Source organism: Chlamydotis macqueenii, chromosome 1, assembly GCF_036417535.1.
Source record: "Chlamydotis macqueenii isolate bChlMac1 chromosome 1, bChlMac1.mat, whole genome shotgun sequence".
Classification (NCBI taxonomy): domain Eukaryota; kingdom Metazoa; phylum Chordata; class Aves; order Otidiformes; family Otididae; genus Chlamydotis; species Chlamydotis macqueenii.
The window spans coordinates 116,250,259-116,275,196 of record NC_141556.1 but is presented as its reverse complement, the minus strand read 5'-3'; the positions used below and the strand labels follow the sequence as shown (position 1 = coordinate 116,275,196).

The following is a 24,938-nucleotide window of genomic DNA, read 5'->3' as shown; positions in this document are numbered from 1 at the left end:
TCTTTCCTTGGAATTCCTTTACCAAGCTGGAGGAAGAGTTTGTGAAACAGAAACTAACTTAATCTACAGTACAGCAACTGTAAATCAGTTGGTGAGGTTACAGACATGTGCAGTCCTGCAGAAGTTAGTAACGATTCGCGGCATGTGGTGACCTTACTGTTTCAGTGGCCAGATGGTGTGTGATGAAGAAACTTGCTGACAAAATATCCCTGTCATCATATGTCACCGAGGATAAAGCTCAAGCAAAACCAGAGGAAAATGATGTGGTCAAATTTAGCTTGCTTGTAAAGGGCACAGAATAAAAGCAAAGTCTCCATCCCAGCGTTTTTCTTTACAAACCTGCCCTCCCGCAGAAGGGCCTCCCCCGCAGGCAAACTGCCCGCCAAGGCTTGAAATCCAGCCTGTCTCCATGAGAATGTAAGAGAAGCAGGGGAGCGTCCAGCTCTGGCAGGGCTTCAGCCTGCATAAGTTCAGTGCCTTCGCCATGACACAGCAAAGCTTTTACAAGTCAAGGGAAGTTATACTTAAATTAACTTGCCTGTTAGAAGAAGTAAGATTACGAGGTGTGAAATCGCTACCTGTACAGTTAATAAATATGGCATTATTGATAAAAGCAGTTTGATCACTGCCAGGAAGGCCAACAGCGGAAGACCTGGGTATTCCAAATCCCATACCCTGTTCCACCACACTCAGCTTGAGCAAGACTCAGGTATTTGGCCGTCTAAGACTGATGACAAATGGGATTCAAGCACCCATCTGTATTTCTACAAATGCAGAAAAAGAAATTTAATTGTGAACTGGATCTTAGATGGCTTTGCTTCAATTACCACTCCATAAAAAGAATAAATGGATGAATAGACTATCACCACACCCAATCTCAGAGGGATGCCAGGAACATAACTAGAGAAGTTGTTTGATACCATGGAGATCATCTGGAGACCTATCAGTGCACAATAACTAGCACTCTATTATTTTTTAATGTTTTATTTGTTAACTTTGGAACATTCAGTCATGTGTGCTATGCAATTCAAAAATATACAATGGGAAGTCACTACACAGTTAAAACAGACCAAAAGCAAACTAAGCAATGTGTTTATCATAAAAATTATCTATATATCCCAAACATTGTTAATCTTGCCTTGTTACAGTTCTTCCTATTTCTCCCAGATAATGAAAAACACAAGTTCCTTGTTCCAGTTGTTGGACTGCAAGAGTCAAATACAGATTTCTGTACATAAATGGCAGAGCTTACAAAAGGGAACTGAATTTTTCTCCCCTCCCTAACTACTGAAACACCACTAGCTACGTATTTTTTTGAAAAAGGAAAAATTTCTACTTTTTAAGTAGAGCCGACTCATGCTCTCAAACACCCTGATGCAGACAAGAGCGAGATGTATAGTATGTCCCTTACTAGTACAGTACATGTAACGTCAAAACAAGAATACATTTTTTTTCACTGCATCTAATGACTATTAGTGAGCCCTCCTCTGGAAAATTCAGCTCTGGCGACTTCTTTTCTAGTTTGTTCAAGTAGCTTCTTAGCTAGCTTTCTTCCTCTGATTTGTTACTTGCATACAGGTCATTATTCTGGCAGATATAAAATAAGCTTCCACAGAAAAAGGTTTTATTTAACAGCAGCGGCTGTCTGGACCAAGCCAATCATTCAGTCAATAAAGAAAATGGAGATTTTCCTGCTACTGGAAGTTAAGCTGAGGATGTCCTGTTCTGCTGTTTTCAAGGATGAAGGAAAAAAAAATCCCTGTAATCTGGTGTTTCTAGTCCCTCTAATTAAATTTTCACCCCTCTGGGGATGTCTATGTGCAGCTCCCTTTCAAGCAGCAGGGGAAAGTGTCTAGATGTATGTTCAGTACACACTATTGCATCATACTGACAAATAATCTGTGAACGGGAGCGTCTTTCATTTTGTTTTGCCCTCTAAAGGTTCTCTGCCTTTTTGGCCTTTGGATCTTCTGCTTGGCAGCTCGCTAGACTCTGGCTCCCACACTGCTGCACATGTTTACGTGCCCTCCTCTCCTCTGTGTCCTGAGGAGCTCCCACAGTGGTGGGCTCACGAGGATGAGGTTCCCATAGAATATGCATTTGTCCCTAATTCTTGTTCACCCCCAAATCCACATCATGCCAGGCTGAGCCTCACTTCTGATCTGCCCCAACACATCTGGCCTCTTCCCTCCAAGAGTAGTTGGTCACCTTCTTGCAGCAGTATGATTTGTGTTTGTGTTTGCTTTGTGAAGCTCTTGGTGCTCTGCAATGTGATACAGCCAACAAAAATTGATCCCTCAGAAAAATTAATTTTATTCTGAAGCACTAGACCATTTTTACAGCTTAAGCCCCCTCTTTGAGTTGCAACACACTATCTCCTTTACAGATGAAAAAACAGAACAAAGACATTTAAAATCTGAAATGATAGCTTGGCTTCCACCACCAATTTTGCAAAAGGAACGTAACTAGAGCTGCAAGCTAAGGGAAGAAGGATCATGGCTCAGAATGGAATCTTATGACACTGATATGCCTGCAGTCAGAGAAGCACATCGAGGGCAGGGAGGAGGGAAAGATGAGCAGAGAGCAAGCCACTTATTAACCTGGCTACACCACATAATTTTCTTGAGGCTCCAGAGCCACAAGGGAGGACGTGCAAGTCTCCTCCCGAAGAAAGAGACTTTGGCTCTCTTGTTTCCAGTAGGTTTTACTATCGGCTCCTAACTGCACGGCTCCACTGGCAACCAGCTGCAGGGCTATGGGAAAAGCCCGGCACTCGGCTTCTTTAACTCTTTCTGACAGCGTCTCCTCAGTGTCGTCTGCCTTCACAGACACTGGCTCCTGGTGGATCACTGCTTTCGGACTAGATTCCTCCTGAAATGGGAATATTGGCAGTCTTTCAGAAGAGGCTGGTTAACAGTCTCAGGGAAGTTATGGACAATGAGGATGAGGCAGAGAAAGTCTCATGAGACATCTCTGCGAGCACGTCTGCAGTTGTGTGCGGGAGGCTGAAAGTACATCTGGAGAGGCTCACGACCTCCCGTAGGGGTACCTACATTACATTACAAGGTACAGAGTGGAGAAAGACATGGGCTAGAAGATTCAGAGGGCAGTTTGCTGAGGGCAAGAGAAACCTGAAAAAAAAACCCCCATAATATGAAGGAAGAAGACAGGACCTCAAGAAACCACAAATGCAAGGTAACCCCCATATCTTCCTGGTTTTGCTGGTAACAATGCCAAGATTTGCACACATTGCTGTTACCTCTTCCTGTTCCTGCCTTCAGAAAGAAAAGAAAAAAGCAAATTCCTTTCAGTAACTTACTCAATGTTAGGCAAGAGGACACTTACCAGGACAAAATGCACAGTGCAGCCTGTGACTTTGGATCCACTTTGCAGGGCTTGCTGATGGGCACTTCCATCCTTGATTAGTGGGAAAAGTGATGGGGAAGCATTCAAAATTTTCCCTGGGCATCAGTGTGAGAGGAGAAAAGAAGAAAAAAAAAATTGAACTGAATTTCCTTTAAAAATAAAAGTGAGATATGATCATTAGTTCAAAACAACAGCATTAAGTACTACTCAGGAGTTTAAACGGTCTCAACTGCAGTCAGAACATAACAGGGATGTTCAGATTCAGGTTAAAAAGCAAAAAATATACATGGTGGGTGTTACAATCTCTAAGGAAATCTGAGGAAGCGCTGCTCTGATCTGAGGAAATACTGCTCTTCTAGGACCACAGGTGATGGTGTGCAGGCTTTGGCAGTAGCCAGGCAAGCACGTTTCAGTTAAGGCCAAGGACCTCATTTGCTTTTGCGCCTGTGGATGGACAGACGGAGCGGAAAGTCTCTCCCCTCCCAGGTGACCAGCCCTCGTGCTGCAGATGAGGGGCTTGGAAGTGGACTTCACACTGCAGCATCATGCAGAGCCACTGCATGGATGGAAGTGATTTTCGTAGGAAATATCATTCCCAAAGGAGCCTGTCCAAGTGCAATCCACATAGTGAGTGAGTAACTTCTGAGCCAGGCCTCAGGAGCAGGCACTTGGCACCCAGACCCAAGAGACAGAACCAAACTCCTGCCTGCTCCACAGGCACTTCTGCCTCCCAGGAGGAAGGCAGACAGACCAAATCCATGATCCTGATTGTGCCTCTCTGTTACTCATTATGCCAGCACAAGGCACTTCTCTGCCAATGCAGTCAGAATGCCAGTGCAGTCCCACTGGCTGGAACGAATGGAAGCACAGGGCAGCCCCACGGATTTACATGCAATCCTCAGTGTCAGCAAGGCTGTGAGAGATTTAACCAAAAGATGATGAACTATGACCGTGTAATTCTGGTGAGACCAAGCATCCATATTTTAATCTCTCTTTTACAGTTACAATTTCTTACCTTTCCATTTTCTGAGAAAAGGACTGGACAAAATTCTCATAAATCCTGAAAGACATATTAGTTCAACAGCGAATTCTTCAAGAACTCGGTCAATCGTGCTGTCAAATTCAGAGCGACTCCCATATAACTTATGATCGATCACCTGAAACATTAAAACAGATCAAAAGCCATATCAAGGAAATAACTTAGTGTGAATGCTGCTACTTGGACAGCAAAGTGAAAGCAAAATTGATTCATTCCAGGACATTTGAAGATTTAAAAGTTATAAGTTTGTATATATATTCAGGATATTTGTGATTTTTCACATTCATACAAATATTCCTGGGAACACCCCAGTCACTTCCTAGTTAACACTGGCTGTTTCACACAGGATGCTTTCTAGGATGTGTAGAAAATCTGCACAAAGAGAAGTTAACTATGAAAACAGAAACATGTGGGTAATGTGGTGTAGAGGGAAATAAGGGCAACCATATCAGAAGATACTGGCCTCTTACTCCAGAATGTCTCGCCAAAGACTAAAGTAAAAACAGTAATGACTCACAGGCAATATCACCACCAGTTAGTCTATAGTTGCTTACTGAAAATCATGAACTTATCTGAAAAGGGAACAAAATGGCCATTCTGGGCCATTGTGGGCAAGGGGAGGAGTCAAGTCTTGTTCTAGTTCTACTTCACCTCCCAGTCCCAGCTCCCAAGGTAGGTGTTGATTCCTGACTCTGCTCATGAAGACATTCAAATAACGGGCTAAGAAAGCTGTCATGCTCTTCCCTGTGAAAATATGAATTAATTTTGACATAACTTTTTTTCCAGAGATGAGTCTTTATACTGCCAGAAAAAAAGTAACACGAATCTAACTCAGCTGTTCAGGAAGCTTGCTGAAAAGTTTTTAATGCATGGAGACCCCTTAACAGTATTTATTCCCACCTGTGTGTAGCTGTACAAATATGATAACTGCTCAAAATCATTAAATGTTAGAAGGAAGAGTTCCTGATGGGCTGCATTTGAAATCACAAGTTGTTGAATGTTTTCAAAAGCCATGTTCTATACTTTGACAAATATGATAACATGATGTTACTCTCTTCCTGTATTTTTTTTTGTTTTATGAGACAAACCAGTTTAAGTTTCCATAACATAGTGCTACTCTACTGACAGGTAGGGGAAGAGACTTGTATGGCACAGTTCAAAGCGACTGAGCACAACATGAGACAAAGATCTTTCTAAGAAGGGACAACATGCTTATGTTGGTGCTGGAGTGCATCCAAAGATGAGAAACAAAGCTGGTGAAGGGTCTAGAGAACAAGTCTTACGAGGAGTGGCTGAGAGAACTGAGATTGTTTAATCTGGAGAAAAGAAGGCTGAGATGAGACCTTATCACTCTCTACAACTACCTGAAGGGAGGTTGTAGTGAGGTGGGTGTCGGTCTCTTCTCCCAAGTAACAAGTGATAGGATGAGAACAAACGGCCTCAAGTTGTGCCAGGGGAGGTTTAGATTGGATATTAGGAAAAATTTCTTCACCAAAAGGGCTGTCAAGCACTGGAACAGGCTGCCCAGGAAAGCAGTCGAGTCACCATCCCTGGATGTATTTAAAAGCCGTGAAGATGTGCTTAGGGACATGGTTTAGTGGTAGACTTGGCAGGGTTAGGTTTACAGTTGAACTTGGTGATCTTAAGGGTCTTTTCCAACCTAAATGATTCTATGTATGTGTTTCACAGAGCCTGAAGGCTTACTGGTTTCACTTAAAGCTTGAGGTTACATGGGCTACAATCTCAGACTCAAATCATCAAAGCGCTTGCAATTTTAAGTTTCTTCCTAACTCTGGACTGTGGCACTCACTGAAGAGATGGGAAAGACACAGCCTCCAGTGAGCACCGTGCATACAGCTTTCTGCTCTGCCTCTACTGATAACTTCAACGGCTTTGTGCTACATCCACTTATCCAGGTAAGTTTGGAAGAAAAGTGAAACATGAATGCTTACCAAGCATTTCATAAAGACCTATAGATTCAGTAGCTGTGAGTTGGTGATAAAAAGGAAAGGAAATGGGTGTCTTTACCCTGGTGGGAATTCCAGCCCGGGCTGCATTTCGTAGCTCTTCCACACCAGACTTGTTGGAGATGACAAGAACAACTTGAGCACAACTGCCTGGCTCTTTCGCATAACTGATGAGCGCAGCAAGGTTCGTGCCTTAAAGGAAGAGAGAGCAAACATTCATGAAACAGATGAGCATCTATGCCACTGAGAATTGGTTCTCAGTTTTGTTTATCTAGCAAAAATCTTGTTTTCAACAACTGCACAAATAGACGAGGACTAAGGAATTTGTGCAGTAATAAAGCTCATTTGTTAAGCAGTACAGCTTCTTGACTTCCAGTCAAAATGCAACCTTGGTTCTAGAAGGCTCCATAGACTTTATTGAAAAAAAGGCAAGGTGGATGCACTTGTATCAGGGCTGAATTCAGCCTCTCCTTTGTAAGGACATTTCTCTGTTGATGATAAATGAAAGCTCACCTGTTCCAGAGATGAGAACAGCTACTTTAACTTTGTTCTTTCTGGGTTGGTGTTGACTCTCAACAACAGCATTATTCAGCAGGTGCTGGGGGCTGCTTAGCTGCAGAGCTTCAAGAAGATTCTCAACTTTGATGTGAGAACCTCCTCCAAATATGCGAAGAAAAAGTTAAAATACCTTAGATTTTACTTTCCCATCTAAATTTATTCTGTACATTTTACTAATCATAAGCTTCAATTAAGAGAAGAACCTATCAGCAGTTAATTTATGCTAGCACTAACTGAACTACAAAAACATACACTACTTGAACAAACCAGCTCACGCTAGTTGTGCTGATCTCTTTTGTGTTACTCACTTGCAGAATTGTCTCCAAAGGCCTAGGTATGGCATAGTCTTTTCAAGGATTATCCCCATCTTTTACACCTGTCTTCCTCTTTCTCTCATCTTGCAAAATTAAACTAAGATGATGTTGACAGAGCTGAGGTTGCATTTTGGCTGCCCAAACTGCTCCCCAAGCTGTTTGGTTTCCAGAGGGATTCTGGCTCACGTCTTGCTGTACGTCAAGCAATGGACATACCAGAATGAAGACTCACCATCACATATGACTGCAGGCAGATGGGGCCTATCCTCAATCTTTGCACAGGATCCATGTGAGTAGGAAAGGGGGTGGAAAGGAGGTGGGTTGATTACCATGATTGTGGTGAAATATAATCAACTAAATAATGTTTGAGTCCTTACAGACCTTGATCAGAGGGATTTACTCAAGTCTCAAGCAGGTACCTAGGCAAGACAATATTCAAGTACTGTCACTCTGAAAAAAAGACATTCTCTTCTCACTGTATTTAATAATGAAATCTAGATGGATGGTGTCAAGTAGACTCCAGCCTAGTGAAATGATAGGAAAAAGATGTGAACTACACAAACTTTGCAATAGGGAGTCTGCTCAGGGCCTACAGAACTGAGGACAACTGGTACCTCCCAGGAGATGCTCACACTTCACAGAATCACATTCTAAAACAATTTACCCTGCATCAACTTAAAAATTAAGTAGTAGATCCTTAAGTGGAAACTCCTCTGAAGTGAGATAGATGAATCTGTTACACTTCAAATCAAACCACACTCTGTTTAATTGTCGGTGAGTGTCTTCATTTCCCGTTAAGACACCTGCTAACCTGTATGACAAGGGGCAGCAACTTTCCCAATCAACCAAGCTTCCCCATGTTTCTTTACGTCCTTGAGAACATGCTGGGCCAGGTCCTTCTGCACAACCAACACCGCACCAATCCCACAATTAAATGTCTGAGCCATCTCCTCCTCGGAGAGGTTTCCCTCTTTGTAAAGCCAGCAAAAGATTTCAGGAATCTTCCAACTGAGAGCATCTGAAAATAATAGAAATTTGTATATGGTCAGCACATGTTTGCTACCCATCTTTCATTACAAACAATGACAGTGATATATTACAAGAGCTGATAGAGACTAATTCTCGCTAGTTTAAAAATACTGCCCAAGGAGAACTCTGATCCAACTTCCAGTCAATTTTATAGGTGCTGCTTAGCTAGATTAAGCAGATCCTGGTTTTCTGTTTCAAATAATCAAAAATTAGTGTATAATTAGGTGTATTGATTGCCAGACTGGAACAGGGCTGAGTGTTTTACACATGGATGGGACGCATAGATGAGCCCTCACAGTGACCCTACTCACGCAGGCATGGCCTTAGGTTGTCTGTGGAAAGCTTGATGGTGCAGACTTGCCATCAAAGCTTCACTTTAGAAAACTAACAATCCCTTGGGCTTGTTATCTTGTCTGTGGTTCCAGGCACTGGCAAGCAAGCTAGGCACCACCTTAGTAAGCTGGGTTTCTTTCTTTCCTTTCTAATTTCGTTATATACAGACAGACATACAAACACCTTCCTTCCCCCCTCCCCAACCCCACAATATTTTGGGACTTGCACAAATATGGTTTTCTTTAATATTTTGAACTTCTGAATACTTTGCCCAATTTTGGCTTCAATGGAAAAAAAGTTTTACCTTACTTATAGCTGTTAAATGCTAATCTGTTGTGGGGAAGCTACCACCTACCATAAAACTGCATCAAATATGGGGTAGGGGGTTGTATGTACACGTACTGTGGAGCAAATCATGCAAATTAATTCTCTCAACAAGCTTCACTGTTTGGTCAAACTGTTTACTATGGAGAGGTGTCTTGCAGAACACACAATCTTCTCAAACACCTTTTGTCCTAGAGATGAGCTGCCTTCAAAGTCTCCTTTAATTTACCTTCTCCAATGAGAGAGTGGTGCTTATCAGCTGATGCTTACTTGAAATAGGAATGCTTTTGGTTGGCTCTTTGGAAAAGCATTGACTTCAGGTCATTCAGTCTCCAACTAGGTAGACACACACATTTCCGAGCTGAAAAGTGAAGTCCATGCTGTATATACATTTTGTCAAACAGAAACAGTCATCTTTGATATGTACCTAGGACAGCGCTGACATGCTCTGGCAGGATTCTGGAGATGCCTTCCACCAAGCCCTCCTCAGCAAGGAAGGCAAAAGCCTTCACATGCCCTGAGCGAAGGACAGGCAGCAAAGACGGACTGTACATTTTTGCTGGGGTCAGCAATATATCTCCTGCAAACAAAAGTGTCAATTAAATCAATTTGTTTAAAAGGTCATTGGGTGTTTAGTGGGAATGCTTCTCTGAACAGGTTCCCTTCTGATCTTTGTGGCAGACAGCCTTGGGAAGTAGGAAAAAGTGCTGGCCCACTCTTCTAAAACTGTGGAAGCAAGCCCACATACCTACCCCAATGACTGACTAACCCTAACCCATCCTGAAGTAAACAACCCTTGGCAGCATCTAGTTATGAAAATGTCTGAGCACAATTCATTTGCAGGTTTGCTTTTGGAAAAAAAAAAAACCATATTGTACCTAGAGTCTTATCACCACAACTGCCAGGTGCTGGTGAGGAGTAGTGTAAGGAGGACATTAAGAGAATCTTCCTTATGATGCTAAAGCCACGGCCGTGAATCCCAGAAGAGGCTAGTCCAATAAGCACATCCTCCTCATCAGCTCTCTGCAGCCCCAGAAGCATCTGCCCTCGCTCCACTGCGCCAACCACAAAGCCAGCCAGGTCATACTCTCCAGAAGAGTACATGCCAGTCACCTCAGCCATCTCCCTGCCTAAGTGGGGAGAGAAAGCAGTCAGCACTAGCTGTAAACATTTAATCTATAACTTTAAATCTATAACATCCCCTAAAATAAGCTACATATCCAGGAGAGCTGCAGAGACATGCGGCCTAAGCAGCACATTCAGATAGATTTAAAAAATCCTTCTTGGTATCTTACCTCACCTCAAGACTTCAACTAAACAAAGTTTCATGAGGTTACTGAGATAATTTTTTCCCTTCACTTCACGCTACTTATCATGCTACTCCCTGCTAGGACTGAATATCAGAAAGAGAATGAAAGCATATTAACATTTCAAGAACACGAGGCATCCAGTTTTGCTCTCCTTTGTACAAGGATAAATAAGCAAGAATCGGGATCCAAATGTATGAATCATACCTCTGTGCAGACCCGTTTTAGAGATAAGGAAGAGTTTAAGCCCAAATGCTTGACTGTTTTTCCCACCAAACAGAAATGCCACATATGCCCCTGCCTACAAAGTCTATTGCAATAGGAATTGTTTCAACATCAGAATGTTCAAATCTCAAAGTGGAGGAGTGTTCATACCCAGGAAAGCGCATCCTGCATTTCTGCAAGCTTCAGCTATTCCTTCTTTGATTGTTTCAGTCACTTCAACATCAAGTTTGCCACAGGCTAAATAACTGAGGAAGAAGAGAGGCTCTGCTCCTTGAGCCAGGATTTCATTGACACACATGGCAACTAGGTCCTGACCTATGGTGTTATGTTTCTTACACACTTGTGCAATCTGCAAAACATGGTGGGAATCAGCAGTGGTGACAAGAAATATGAAAAACTCAGATACTAATCAGTCAAATAAGCAGAAGTCATCTTTTCCTGAAAAGCATCACAGTAAAACATACATGCAGAAGATAACCTGGTGCATCACCTAGTTTAAATCAAGAGAAAACAGCTCATTTTCTTGCAGAGACAAGAAAAATCTATTTTGTTTTTTGAAACATTAATTCAAATTCTCGCTCCAGCTACCCAGAAATGGTAATTCTGGGATGGTTGATTGGTTGTTTGCTTTTTGGAATATTACTTCAAATCCAGAATAAGGGGTATCTAAAAGTAATTACAAATTCCCAGGATATTCAACCTACAGAACATCCTAGCAATTTCCAAAAATGATCAGGTTGCTCAAACATCACTGTGTGTTCTGCTTTAATTTCAGTGAGCTACGCAGCAAAACTGAAACAATTTATTAAGTAGTTTTCTTCTTCAGCTCCAAGTCTGCAGGGAATTAGATTCTTCACTCCCACCCTCCCCAAGGAGTCTTTTCATCTCAGCTATCTCATGTCACAGACAACAACGTGGGCTTGGCCTGTAGGCTACCTTGGAAGTCAGGTCTTTCACAAAGCAATACTATTTCCCTCAGGAAGGTTGCTATTTGGTTTAAAAAAAAAGATACCAAAGTGTTTGCATTCTACAAGTAATGAAACTTGATTCAGACAGCATGGCTTCTATAAAGTGGTGACATTTACACTACTTTATTACAAGCAGAGGCTTCTACACTGTCAGTGATACACCAAAGCGGTTCCGTTTGTGCCAACTGCTGATGTAGGTGCACAGCACCAGCTCACACAGTGCAATTCATCTGTCAGTTACTACTCCAGGGTCTGAAATAGGACAGAGATTGCACACGTATGGATAAATTTTCAAGGTAACTTCCTTTTACTGACACAGCTCTATCAGTGTAGTTATACCAGTGCAGAACAGCTCAGTACAGAAAGATGGGCAAGGGAAAAATGCAGATAAATACTATCACTATCTTCAAAACGGTAACAGATCAGTACCTAAAAAAGTCTGAGTTTCGATTACAACCCTAATTTCCTTCACCAGCCAGTGGATTTAGAAGTGCTATGGAAACCAGTCATCCCATGTCCTTTGTTGCATTATAACATCTCTCTCCCACTGATCTAATAACAATTCATATAGGCATCAGCCAACTTTTTTGGCCAAGGAAGAGTCTTGGGAACAGTCTGTGTAAACACAGTTGGGAATGTCTCTCTGCCAAGCACTTGGAACAAAGACTCACTAGAGCCAGCACCAATCACTTTTTCATGCTCAGAGGTGTGCAAGGATGTAAGACTGCAAAACACCTTCTGGATTATTATGTCTGGCCTCCTGCTGTTGCAGGAAGCCACACCATACCATCCTGTTACTAAGGTATAAACACCAACTTGAAACAAGTTAAGCTGCTGTGCTTCACCAGTGAAAGGCAGGTTCAGACTTCTAAATCCTCTGATGGCTGAAAGCCTTCTTCTGATTCAATATATATAGATATTCCTGGCTCAACTTATCTTATGTGTTCTTGTGCAATTAGCATTCTTTATCTATTGGCTTCACTTCCCGTTTAGTGTTTATTTCCTCCAGCCCCCAGCGCCCTAACAAAGGCAACTGTGCTAGCTCTCTGCATACAATTTATTAGGCTAAGTCTGACAGTTATTGTTTCAGCGCTCCTCTCTTAGAAATAGACTGGCATCTATTTCTGCTAGTGCCTTTGCTTACATACAGACACTGAGAAGCCGTATACCCCGATGGCCGATGTCCTTCCTGTAAGTGGCACCCTTGAAACGTATAGCTGCTACACCTCTTCTCTGTACTCTTCTGAACGCCAATGGACCCTCTATTTTATAGCAGAAATTCTGGTTCTTCAAGTGCTTAGCTAAATGTTTTGTTTTATTATCATTTCATCACATTCCACATTCTCAACAACATATGCACAGGCCTTGCTCAAATGATCACCTACAAAGTTCAAACTACCACCGCAGTGGACTTTAGATGTATTTATAATGCTCAGAAGGGTCCAGATGGTGCAATTGGCTGTGGCATTTAAAACAGTCTTGGGAGATAACATGAGCTTTGCTACAGTCAAGTTGCAAGTTACCTGTAGTTTAGGTCCAAGGCCTTTAGTTTGAGATACCAGGATAGGATCATCATAACCAGATGCTTTCAAGTCAAAGAAACCAGCAAAGCCTCCTACTTCTGAATGCCTGCCTGCCAAGTACAAATATGTCGAGGATCATTTTTAAGGGATATGAAAAGATCCAAAACACTAATCAAGGCAAATACTACAAATTATGATTTCTTGGAGAAGACAGCACTGTGTTGACTGACAGAAATGTGCACAGATTTATGAAGCGCGGACCCCAAAGTCACATATTTCATGGTGTTGTAAATAGATCTTTGTTATTCTGTATTTGTGACCTATGGATTGTGCACAGCAAAGGTTAAACATTTTACCAAACTGTTAACAGCTGGCCTTTTTTCTTTATGTAGCTACTTTTTTCTAAGGGGAAAAAATTGAACAAGAAATTTCCCTCAGTAAATCAATGTTAAGAGCAAAGAACATAGTCTGGAGAGCAAATAAGAAGTTCAGTGACTGTTAAAACACACTCTAATAACTGTCTGGATGTTGTTCTTACATATACAGCTAGTAGGATTGCTTCTGTCCAGTGACATACAAAACTATTCCATTAATCCACAAGTTATTCTGTTCACTAGACCAACCCTGGAAAACTGCAACCACCCCCATGTTAAGCCAACTATTTTTTAATTAAGCAAAAGAGGAGAGATGAGAAAGAAATTAGAGTTTAGTGGAGACCCCAGCCCAGCTTACCAAGCTCAATTTCAATGCCAAGAATGCATTGCTTACCTCCTGGGGGAAAAAAAAAGTTCTGTTGCATTCAATATACTGAGGAAATTCAAAGACTCTTCCCAGTCTTACCTGATCTGGTACCACTTACAATTGATGTTTCTGGCTGATGAAACAAAACATCACTGGTTACAGCTTCCGCACATCTCTCTCTGTATATTAGACCCCTGCGGAGAGTAAAGGACATGCTAGCAGCAGTTGTGACATTTTCTGCATAGACCGTCATTCATCACACAAATGCGAATGACAGGTATAAAACTTTGGACTGGCATCTATTTCTGCTAGTGCCTTTGCTTACATACAGAGACTGTTTGAGAAGCCGTATACCCCGATGGCCGATGTCCTTCCTGTAAGTGGCACCCTTGAAACGTATGGCTGCTACACCTCTGTTGGCTTCTCCCAGTGCTTTCACCAGGTCCTCCTTAACAGCAGTAATGGAGAGGACTCTGCCACCACTCGTCACCACTCTCCCATCCTTCAGCATTGTGCCAGCATGGAACACTTGCAGCCCTAACTCTTCGGCTTGCACCAGCCCTACAAAAGAAAAAGGAACTCTCAGAGTATTTAAAATCACATGCTACGTAGGCAAAGCAGTGAAGATTGAAGTCCTTTGTTCAGTCAGGCAGAACAACAATAAAGCTTCCCACCTGACCTTTCTTCAGAGAAACAGCATTACCAGTGAACAGTATCCCACTCCACTGGCCCCAGGACTCCCTTCTGAGACATCCAGTAAAGACATAGATCACAGAGGAACAGAAATAAGGGATCCTGGAGCCACAACAGGACATACAACTACGCTGTGCCAGGGCAAAGCTGTACTGTGTATCATAATTGTGAATAATTTGTGCAGGGCTTTCCTGTATGAAATCACAATTCAGAGCAGGTTACTGCCTGAATTCTCCTCTCTCCCTGATATTAAACCACTAATGCTAACATTACCTCAGCACTCCCCTAGCTATTCTGCTGTGCCTGCTCCACACAATTCTCTACCATGCCTGGAATCAACGCTCTAAAAACACTTGCAGGTGGCTGTGCAATAGTTAAAATAAATGACATATTCAGTTCTTTTCATTTATCTCCATGTATTTTCCTGTCAGAGGAAAGCAAAATTGGTCAGGGGTTTTTTAAATCTGTATTTTGAAGAGAGCATAAGGGAAGAGGAGGAACTGCTGCCATCACCTGGAAAAAGCCAAACAAAACACAGTTTTCCTCTTGTTATGAGCTAGATAGGTTTTATAAACTAGTGAAAAGGACCTTTATACTTGCTGAAGGTACAACGTATTACATTGCCACAACACTGCCCTGGCAAGGTCAAAGCTGAGCCCCAGCTGGCCTTGCTGCAATGGAAACCTAATTCCTTCCCATCATGTTTTAAGCAATACTCCTGAATAAAGTGTTTGTTAAGCCATTAAAATGTGGGAATCAGTGTGAAAAATAGGAAAAAACTTATAAAACCCAAAGAACTCCAGAAGTTGGAGTATAATGGTAAAAGAATAGATTGAATTTCATTGTTTTGGCTGTTTTATTTCGTCATTAAGAAGCAGGGGGGTCATACCACCTCACTCCTAAAGGTATGAACACCAACTTCAAAAAAGTTAAGTTCCTGAATCTGACTAATGAAAGGCAGCTCACTGTCAGAATGATTCATTCAGTTATGTGGTTTGGATTTTTACAGTTACAGAAATGCAAAGTTTCCCAGAATATCACTGACAAAACAAAATAAATATAGTGAGTGAAGTGAAAGAGGAGAGTGGGTGAGGAGAACATGACAGCAGAAACCTTAACATGGAAAAAGCAATATAACATGACCTTCTCCCTGGGTGACGTAGGGTAACTGGAGTTCTGACAAAAATAAGGTGGCCTTGATACAAGATCAGTTGCCTGGGTTGCTTTACAGAAGGCACAGTGTTGGACTGGCAAGGCAGTAGCTGAGGGGGAAGGAATCCGTTCTGCAACAGTTCCCTCTGTTTTTAAAAGTTTTTAAAAACCTTAATGACATATTAAACCACAAGAATTTCAACACAGAAAATCAGTATTGATCTATAGCCTACAGGCCCACCTTCCCCAAAACCCTTCAAGCCCTATGAAGAGGTCCTTATTAGTGTTACGCAGGAAGGACCCTGGCTGGCTGGCACAAAGGAAGGAACCAAGGTGATGGTGGAGGCATGCACTGCTCCTATTATAAAGGCCTCAGGTCCTCAAGTCTCACCTGGTCAGGCTAAGACAATGCAACCTCCGGCAAGGAAGCAAAGCTAGAAAAAAGCAGGCATGTGCTAACAACATTATGGTCCACATTTCCAGCACAGTTTGTGGAAGTACTCCATATGGAAGCACCAGAGTTGTTTTAGGAGGACGTAATGCCCCGTCACCTTCTTATCTCAGCAACCAGCTACAGACAGAGCTTTACAGAAGGATGTAAGTTAAAACATTTAGCCCCTGTGCTACTTTGGACAGGTGTACACCCCAGCTGAAAGATCTTACTGAACAGCTATCCCTTCTACAAGGACAAAGAGTGACAGATGAAGGCAGATTCTGAAAGAGTGTGAAGCGTGGGATGGAGGAAAGCTGTACAGATCTTTGGGAGAAGAGGTAAATGCAAACCTTCTGAAGTACTACGCTGAATTAAATAGTAATCAACCTACTGGAGTTACCTGTTATCTCCATGCCTTTGTCATAGTCTCCTGGGTACCCTGGACTTGCCATGACCACACACACAGCTGTACTATTTTCTGACCAGGCTGGCATGAAGCTGCAGAGTTTGCCATCAATTGTCGCTTGAATCACTTCATAAAAATCATTTTTAAGCAGTGGAAGAATCACCTGCAGAAAATTTTTGCAGTGATAGAAGTTAATTTTTATTTTGCGGACTTGCTGAAATTCAACTTAGGGAAAATTCAATTAATAGAGTGCAATCTGTGCCTGCCAAATGAAAAATACTGTATTTCCCTATACCAGTAGATTTGGAAACTACAGGTGAGCATTAAATTACAGCATATTTTTGCAACAGTCATAACTTTACAAACATGAGATGTGAGATTACATACAAGGTACATGAATTTATGCCCCTCTTGTTCTGTTTCTATAAAAAATATTATTTGAGGAACAGCTCTTTAACTTAAATTCTTGAACTAACAATTCACAAAAGCTGACAAGCTAAAATTTTAAGTTACTTCATACATTGTTTAAGACATTCTCTTTCAGATCTGCATCTTCAGGGGAAGGAAGATACAAATCCAAATGTATCACACACATTTCCCTAAAGGTAACAGTTAGAAGTAAAAGAATAAAGCGTATTTAAGTTTCCAGTATCTTTCACTCACCTGACACTGAGGGTCACCAAATTGACATTTAAAGTTTAAAATTTTCACACCGTCTTTGGTAAGCATTAAACCTGTTTGCAGCACACCTGAACAGAAAGAACACAGCCAAGCAAATGAATGTAAATGTTTATTTTTCAAGAACTCCTTTAAATGCAACACAGTATTTTGGAATGTGGGATGCATTTCTGCAAACTGTAAGGAATTAGGAGCAGGGATTCTGCAAGCAGTTATATACAAGTCATAGTAATGCCACGATAATCCACAAAGTGGCCAGCAACAACCTGAGGAACATTGCATCACATTTTAGACCGAATACGATGGAAAGCAACCTCTCTGCATCAGAAAGTTGAGTTCTGCCTTCTGTTACAGCCATCTAATTGCAGGTGTTCAGAGATCAGAAGAAACCGACAGGACGAAAAAACCAATTCCCATAAAACCTTATTTATTACATAGACACTGTGATTTTCTTACCATTAAATGCACTAGTGTTATGCATAAATATAGATGCATAATTCTGTATTTCAGGCAAAAATAACACACAAATATTCACTACTGCTACTAACAAACAAGAACAAACAAAAACTTACTGAAGTTGGCATGCTGTGATTTCTACTCAATATACATGTATGCATGTGGTGATCTGAAGCAGGCCTTTCATTGTACAATCAGAAAACCAATCCCCAGAGAACCCCACAAAGCATCAGGTCCTCCAGCATCATCCTGAAAATGCTCAACACCCACTACGTTCTTACTGCGAATTTGGGCATTGTAAAAAAGTTACCAAATAGCAAAGACCACATCACAGACTGGAACCTTACTCTTTACATAGATGTGATCTTGACAGTCTTCAGTACCAAGAGCAGCCACTGGCATGAAGTGACAGCTGTGAGCATCATCCTCCTTTTTCAAAACAGCCTTAAGACAAAGACCTTAAGAAAACTTACATTGCTCTATATAGAAGTGAAAAATACAACAATACAACAATATAATACCTTGAACTACAGAGAGTCTGGTTGCAAATGTTTGAATAAAAAAATATTTAATAAAAATACAGTATGTTTTATGCAGAAAAGGTGAAAGTTCTTCTCTCCAAAGGAAGAGTTAAAAGACAAATCAGTGAGGCTTAACATTGCATGAAAAAAAAAAAACTTTTTTTTTTACAAATATTATTCAAAAGCAACCCCTAACAATGAAACTAATTTTAATATGACTACCTTGTTTTTCAGTTGAATGCTTACTTACCCACAAATGCTGTTCCTTCTTGTCTCATACTATCAACAACATGTTGAAGGACAGCATCATTGATTTTCTCTAGAAGAACTTCCGGAACCTGATGATCAACATTAAACTGACTGAGACAGTGATGACACTTGCTGGGCTAGGTCATAGGACCTGGAAGGACTGGGGTAAGTAAATGCCTCAGCTATGTCTTCTGCTCTCCCACCCCCAACCAGTGCACTCCTTCCATTTGGGTGATGCTGCCTGAAGGACAGATACACTGATGCCCTGTCTCACAAGACTTTTCTGTTTGGTTCTTTCTTCAGAGGGCCAGCTTTACAGAGGTTTGAGACACTGGCCAACCTGGGCTGTACACAGGAAGATTGTTTCTGTACTTACAGGAAAACACACCAATGAGTAGCTTATTTAGAACAACGCAGTCAGCTTTAAGAATCAATAACAATAAATCCAAAGTTCAAGTCAAGACACAAAGACTCCAGGCATGCAGGAAATTTTGTAGGGACATTTCAAGTGATGCTAATAGAAGCAGAGAAACACCAAATTTAGAAATAATGGTAAAAGTAAAAACTGAGTTTAGAAAGAAGAAAAACGTAAACACCAAGTTTAGGAATAATGGGAAAGGTAAACAAGTTTAGAAAAAAGGAAAAAGTCAACACCAACTTCAGAAACAACGAAAAAGGTAAAAGAGAAACTACTCATCAGAACACTAAAGAATTACTACAAAATTTTGAGCTCTGTGTGCACTTACACAAGCAAAGCACTAATCAATTCCAGAACAAATCTGGCCTATGTGATAGAAATGAGTTTGGGGGCCTAAAGGAGATACATTAACCACAGATGTGATCAGCCATCAGCCTTATTGCAGGCTGAGAAGGAGCACTGCTGTACCTGAGGAACCGGGCAATAGGCTCCCATCCCTCCAGTGTTTGGGCCCTGGTCACCATCCAATAATCGTTTGTCAGCCTGGGCTGGGGGCATTGAGGCAACAGTGACACCGTCCGTGAAGCACAAGCACTGTTAAGAAACGCACACAACACAGAAACAGTGACAATTTCCTGTCCTAAGAGAAGTTAACAGGCTGAGGCTTGGTTCTGCCAGGAAAATTTAGGAACCAAAGCAAGAAAGCACTTGTTCTGCTGCAAGCCCACTGACCTTTCTCATTTTTAAATAATCAAGAGAAATGGTGGCCCTCATAAAAACTCCTTTCTGATGCATTAGATCTTGACCTACCAGTCACGTGGATATATGCTTACCTGAAGGCATGTGAATAGTCTTCATTGACTTGACAGAATTATTCATATGTTTCAAGTTAAATGTGCATTTGCAGATCTGGGGCCTGAATGAGAGTGAGGTATTCTCAGTGCAGGAGAAACCTTGCACAAAGAACTCGTTTTCAGTTTTCATGTGGCATATAAGATGCATGCTTAAGTTTTATCCTGCCACTGAGTAGTAATCCATGGTAAGGAAAGCACTAAAACAGGCACTAAATATTAGCACAAAATTATTGATTTAACAAGAATTGCCAAGAGAAAGTCCACACATGCATGTTTTAGGTCACCTTAGGAAGAAAGATCATTTTCCAACTAAAAAGATCACCGTAATTGCAATTTTATGGCTAATGTAGAAGAAAATTCTGCTGACATAATACATTGATTAGTATGACATGAAATTGCTTAGATTGCACATTTATTTATGTAAGTGCAAATAAAACAAAAAACCTATTTGAAACAATAAACTTGTGTGTTTATGCACAGAGCATAGCAATAATGCCAAAGAGTAAAACCAGAAAACCACACCATCCATTACATACAGAAAGTTCTTCCCCTTGAAGAAGTTCTTCAATAACAACCATCTCTCCAAACATTCTGTCCTGTACAAAAAAAAATTTCTCCAGTTAGTAAACATGATATTTACTGGCTAAATCCTCTCTTTATTTTAACATTAAAAAACCAATGTATATGGAAAGTACTGGCTTGCTTGAATTCTGGTATGTTGAGCAAAGCCAATAGAATCTCATTTGGAGATAAAGAAGAGACATTGAAATACATCTTATCAGATGGGAGCCAACAAAAAATTAAAAAGTTGGAGAAGCATGGCAGCAAGACTCAGTGCTGGAACAAGAGTTCAGTTACAAACTCTACAAAACACTGCCCACTGTCTGTGGCAAACATGAGGAATTTGAGGATGATACCGAGAGAAATTCCTTAGTCAAATGGGCAAGTTTCTTCTGAAAATACTTGCTTCCTGTGGCCGAAATTACAAACTCACAGGTTATAGAACATCAAGAATTGGAATCCCACTGATTAATTAAAGATTTATCCACCTGCATAATTTCTTGGACAGCTCTGCAGGCTTCCTCTTTGCTGGCTGCAATAGTCACTTCTTTTCTAGCAGCAGGGCCCCTCGCCCGTACAACTCGTGCAGGGAAGTCTGTGCTTTAAATGAAAGCAAAAGTGTCATTCAGGCATCTCTACTACATCCAGTGAGATTCTCATTTTTAAGCTGAATGCCTCCCATCTTCTTCTTTTTTTTTTCTGAACGGTTGAGGAATAACACTTCAGAAAAGTATATTCCCTGCTAGCCCATCCTGTCATGGAGGTGAATGGGCTCTTATAGCCCTCAGCACAGGCCTGTGAACCAGAAATCCATGAATTCTGTTGTTGGTTCTGACACCAACTCAATGTATATCCTTGGACAAGTCACTGAACATTAACACCTCGCAGTTTCTTCCTCTCTTCCCTGAGTTGGGTTACTATTTTATTCCTGTCATGGGTTTGGAAAGAAGAGGGCTGGAGCACCTTTCCTATGAAGACAGGCTGAGAGAGTTGGGGCTGTTGAGCCTGGAGGAGCTTTCAGCTCCAGGGAGACCTTACAGCGGTCTTCCAGTACCACAAGGGGGGCTACAAGAAAGATGGGGAGAGGCTGTTCAGTAGGGCCTGTTGCAATAGGATGAGAGGTAATAGTTTTAAAATAGAGGGAGGTAGATTTAGACTGGATATTAGGAAAAATTTTTTTACAATGCAAGTTGTAGAACACTGGCACAGGTTGCCCAGAGAGGTGGTGGATGCCCCATCTCTGGAAACGTTCAAGGCCAGGTTGGATGGGGCTCTGAGCAACCTGATCTGGTTGGAGATGTCCCTGCTCCTTGCAGGGGGGTTGGACTACATGACCTTTAAAGGTCCCTTCCAACCCTAACCATTCTATGATTCCATGATTCTATGATGATTTATAGTTTCATAACACCAGCCTACAATACATAATCCTATAAACCACTATGGAAGTTCTCTTTAGGGTTGTAAGGTTAAGGCTGAGTTAGGTCTTGCACGTAAAGGATATGTTAGAACTAGCGTATTAACTCTGTATCCCCAGAATTGCTCAACTTACTCTTAAACAGAAACTAAATCTAGGAGGAAAAAAAGAACAGCATGTTACCATATTTTCACTACACTTTATCCATTCACCTCTCTCCAGCTGTGGAGAGTCAAATAAAATGTCCCTTTTGAAGAGCTGATTCTACACACTACTAGCCTGTTTTCTGAAACAACATCTCATTCCTCCTTTCCACATTACGATTTCTGTTAGGATAAATCTCAACCCTAAATTTATACAAGCAGCCAAAGCAGGCTCACACAAAGCTCCCTTTCTCCACATGTCAATGTGCTGACCTGAGTCTTACGCATGCTTACAGACATATAAGTTGTTGGCCCATTTTTCTACATGGCAGTAATACAGACCAAATGCTGTTACAGAGTTAAGTCAGTAAAAAGGTTGTTTTCATTAAAAAATAAAAAAAGTTCCACTAGATTATACCACATGTAGCACATGACAGCAAAGACAAGACGTCTGTGAAACCGACACACAGCCACAGACTAGTGTAGCTGAACACAGCAGCTGCTGTGAGACAGGACCAAAATAGCCACAGTGGTAAGTTACTCTCCTAAAGGATCCCCAGTGACTTCAGAGGCATTACCGCTCAAAGCAATGCCTAGCTTTGAAGGAATGAGCACCCTCCTTAAGTTATGAGTATTTGACCCGTCCCTCCCACATCACTCCAGATAGTATTTTGCTGGTATCTGTTTGTGTAGAAATTATTCTTATTCTTACAGAAAGACTTACTGAAATATTTTTCTCTGCCACAAGTGTTTTGTCTTTCAAATGGCTAACTACCATGCTGAAGAAACTGATAAAAGGGAAGAAAATCTGTGATCTGTGAACAGAAAAACCAATCTGTTTATTTTCCCTGCACCCTCACCATCTGTCTCTGATTACAAAACTAATTCATTCAGTAGCAACTTGAGAAGAACAACAGTAGAAATGTTACCTAGTTCTAGGTAACTATCATGGGGGAAGGCCAAATGCATAGATAAATTGACAGAGGAGTTTCCAGTATCAAAATATTTACCTGATAATAAACCTACAAGCTTCCTGGGGATTGGTGAAGGCTTTCCATCTTGCTGTTGGGATGCCATGTCGATCCAGAAAGGCTTTGGCAAAAGCGGTGTTGGATGCCAGCTGAGCTGCTTTTGCAGATGGTCCAAAACACCTAATTCCTGCTGCTCTTAAGTCATCAACAATCCCTAATTATCAAAAATAGCAAAAGAACCAAGTCATCTCTTTGGAAACATCAAGACATTCTGACAAAAGGAAAACCACATAACCATTCCAGCAGTCTGTTACACTTTTCCTTGTCTCAGGCAGCTAATTCATCCTTTAAATAAGGTTCTGCATATCCAGTGACCTGTTTCAGCATTTAGTTTTAAGAGCTCTTTAGCTCTTTACATTACTAAACACTGTCAGAGTTACCACCCCATGACTAGTTAGGATGTCTGGTACTTCTGTACACTACTTAAGACGTGGAGATTACTCTACCACACTACAATAAATACATGTGATGGTCTGAGTATTGTTGCACATAGCAACAATGTTAGAACTGTTGCAATATTTTTTTTTATATAAAGGAAAGCAGAGCGGAAGACAAAAGAGTACTTGTAACCATTACTGACTCTTCCTCCTGCACGATTTCCCCTGCTGATTTCTAACACACAAAAAGCAGCATACAGCTATGAAGCCAAATGTTTTAAGTAACTACAATTTACATTTACAAAATAATCCAAAATTTCTTGCTCTTCAGTTTAATTAAGTCAGTATGTGTCCTAAGAGCTGAAAGAAGTCATTTTAAAGCCGAATTCAAGGTGCTGAGTTTTACTGTCAAGTTGATTTATTTCAGCCTTACCAGCTGCCAAAAGAGCTTCTTGTCCAACTAACACAAGTCCAATGTTATGATCTTTGCAGAACTGGGTAACAATAGTGTGATTGCTCACTAATACAGCTGAAAAGGAAAAGGAAATATAATTAAGTTACCACTGTAAAGCCTAAATAAGAGATGGGGGGTGAGAATGTCATTGTTCTATCTCCCTAAGAAACGTGATTAAAATAATGAAACAGCCCATGAAGGGTAAAGTAAAAATATAAGAATAACAGAGACCAGAAGGAACATCACATATTTCCGATTTGCACTACTGTTTTTAATACATATCTGACAACTTATTAAATATATTTTATTTGCTATATATAATCTATGTAAACTTTTAAAAGCTACTTATCATAACAGAACAAAAACTTTTTAAAAACCCCTGTAAGTTCATAAGGAAACTCAGTTTCAACACCTGAGCAAAGATTTACTCAACATCAGTGCATGATGTGGCTAAATTTAGCTGAGCAGCCTGGGCAGACACCAGAGAAGCTTCTATCCAGAAGTTAGTAACTATGAGCATTCTATTCCTCTGACACATTCCGCTGAAATTGCTAAGTGAATTCAAGCATAACAGTGAGAGGAAGGAGATGAGGTGTAGAAATACACAGTCTCATATAAGCCTCACTATCTTAAGAAGCGAGAAGCCAAAAATAGGTATAGCATGATGTTTTACCAGGCAGTTCTAAATTTCACAAACAAAACATACAGAAAAAAAAAAATCTGTGCCCTAAAAAATTTGTGGTACCAATAAAGTAAAAGAATAATAGTTATTTCCTACCAGCTCAATACAAATGTGGTAACTTTTGTTTCAGTTCCAACACCCGTATTACTGATTACTTGGCACAATATTCTATTTTTCCCCCCTTTTTACCTGAATTTGAAATTTTTCCATTGTCAGCTGTTCCTGCATTTCCTGGAGCAACAAATACATGTTTGACATGTGGAGACTGGGCCAACTTCCAGGCCAGCGCATGCTCTCTCCCTCCACTGCCAATCACAAGCACCCGATCGGCCATTAACCTGTGCAAACCCAGAATCGTCATATATAGCACTATTTATTTATTTCACAAACCGATGCAAAAATAAGCAAAAATATATAAATTATATCTCTCACTTATAATTGGTGAGTAATATCAATCCAGTTCATATTAGAAATGTATTTATAAGACATCTGAACAAAGTGACTGTACCAGTAGTGTTACTGGACGGATGCATGATTCACATTTGGTTTAAATCCTGACAACAATGAAATCACTGAGAATTTTTTCCACTTGTTTCAGCATAGTCAAAATTTCTTCTCAAGTTTCCAGGCTGAAATAATCTTGCGATGACTGGGTCTCATACCGTCCTTTGCAAAAATACACAGGATAGGACAGAAAGTTTCATACAAATGCTCTAGATAAA

General features: G+C 40.9%; 1 protein-coding gene across 1 annotated transcript; it reads right to left on the bottom strand.

Moving 5' to 3' along the window:
* Positions 1 to 2,604: 2,604 nt before the first annotated feature.
* LOC104479808 (trifunctional purine biosynthetic protein adenosine-3) lies at positions 2,605 to 24,550 on the bottom strand. The gene is made up of 21 exons (XM_010120551.2): positions 24,406 to 24,550; positions 23,514 to 23,609; positions 22,683 to 22,857; positions 20,604 to 20,715; positions 20,091 to 20,150; positions 19,169 to 19,294; positions 18,284 to 18,371; positions 17,042 to 17,127; positions 16,373 to 16,541; positions 14,024 to 14,255; positions 13,794 to 13,888; positions 12,954 to 13,063; positions 10,613 to 10,811; positions 9,809 to 10,060; positions 9,358 to 9,510; positions 8,056 to 8,262; positions 6,886 to 7,029; positions 6,434 to 6,564; positions 4,382 to 4,523; positions 3,346 to 3,461; positions 2,605 to 2,871 (listed from the first exon to the last, which is right to left on the bottom strand). Exons 1-21 carry the CDS (start codon positions 24,548 to 24,550, stop codon positions 2,605 to 2,607), a joined length of 3,105 nt encoding a protein of 1,034 aa, XP_010118853.2.
* Between the last annotated feature and the right edge of the window lie 388 nt (positions 24,551 to 24,938).

Coding starts and splice junctions, on each gene's coding strand:
- LOC104479808 (XM_010120551.2), bottom strand. CDS start 24,550: ATGGCCGATCGGGTGCTTGTGATTGGCAGTGGAGGGAGAGAGCATGCG. Junction 20,151..20,603: donor CTGTCCAAGAAATTATGCAG/GTGGATAAATCT, acceptor TTTTTTGTACAG/GACAGAATGTTTGGAGAGAT. Junction 10,812..12,953: donor GCCTTGGACCTAAACTACAG/GTAACTTGCAAC, acceptor CATGTTTTGCAG/ATTGCACAAGTGTGTAAGAA.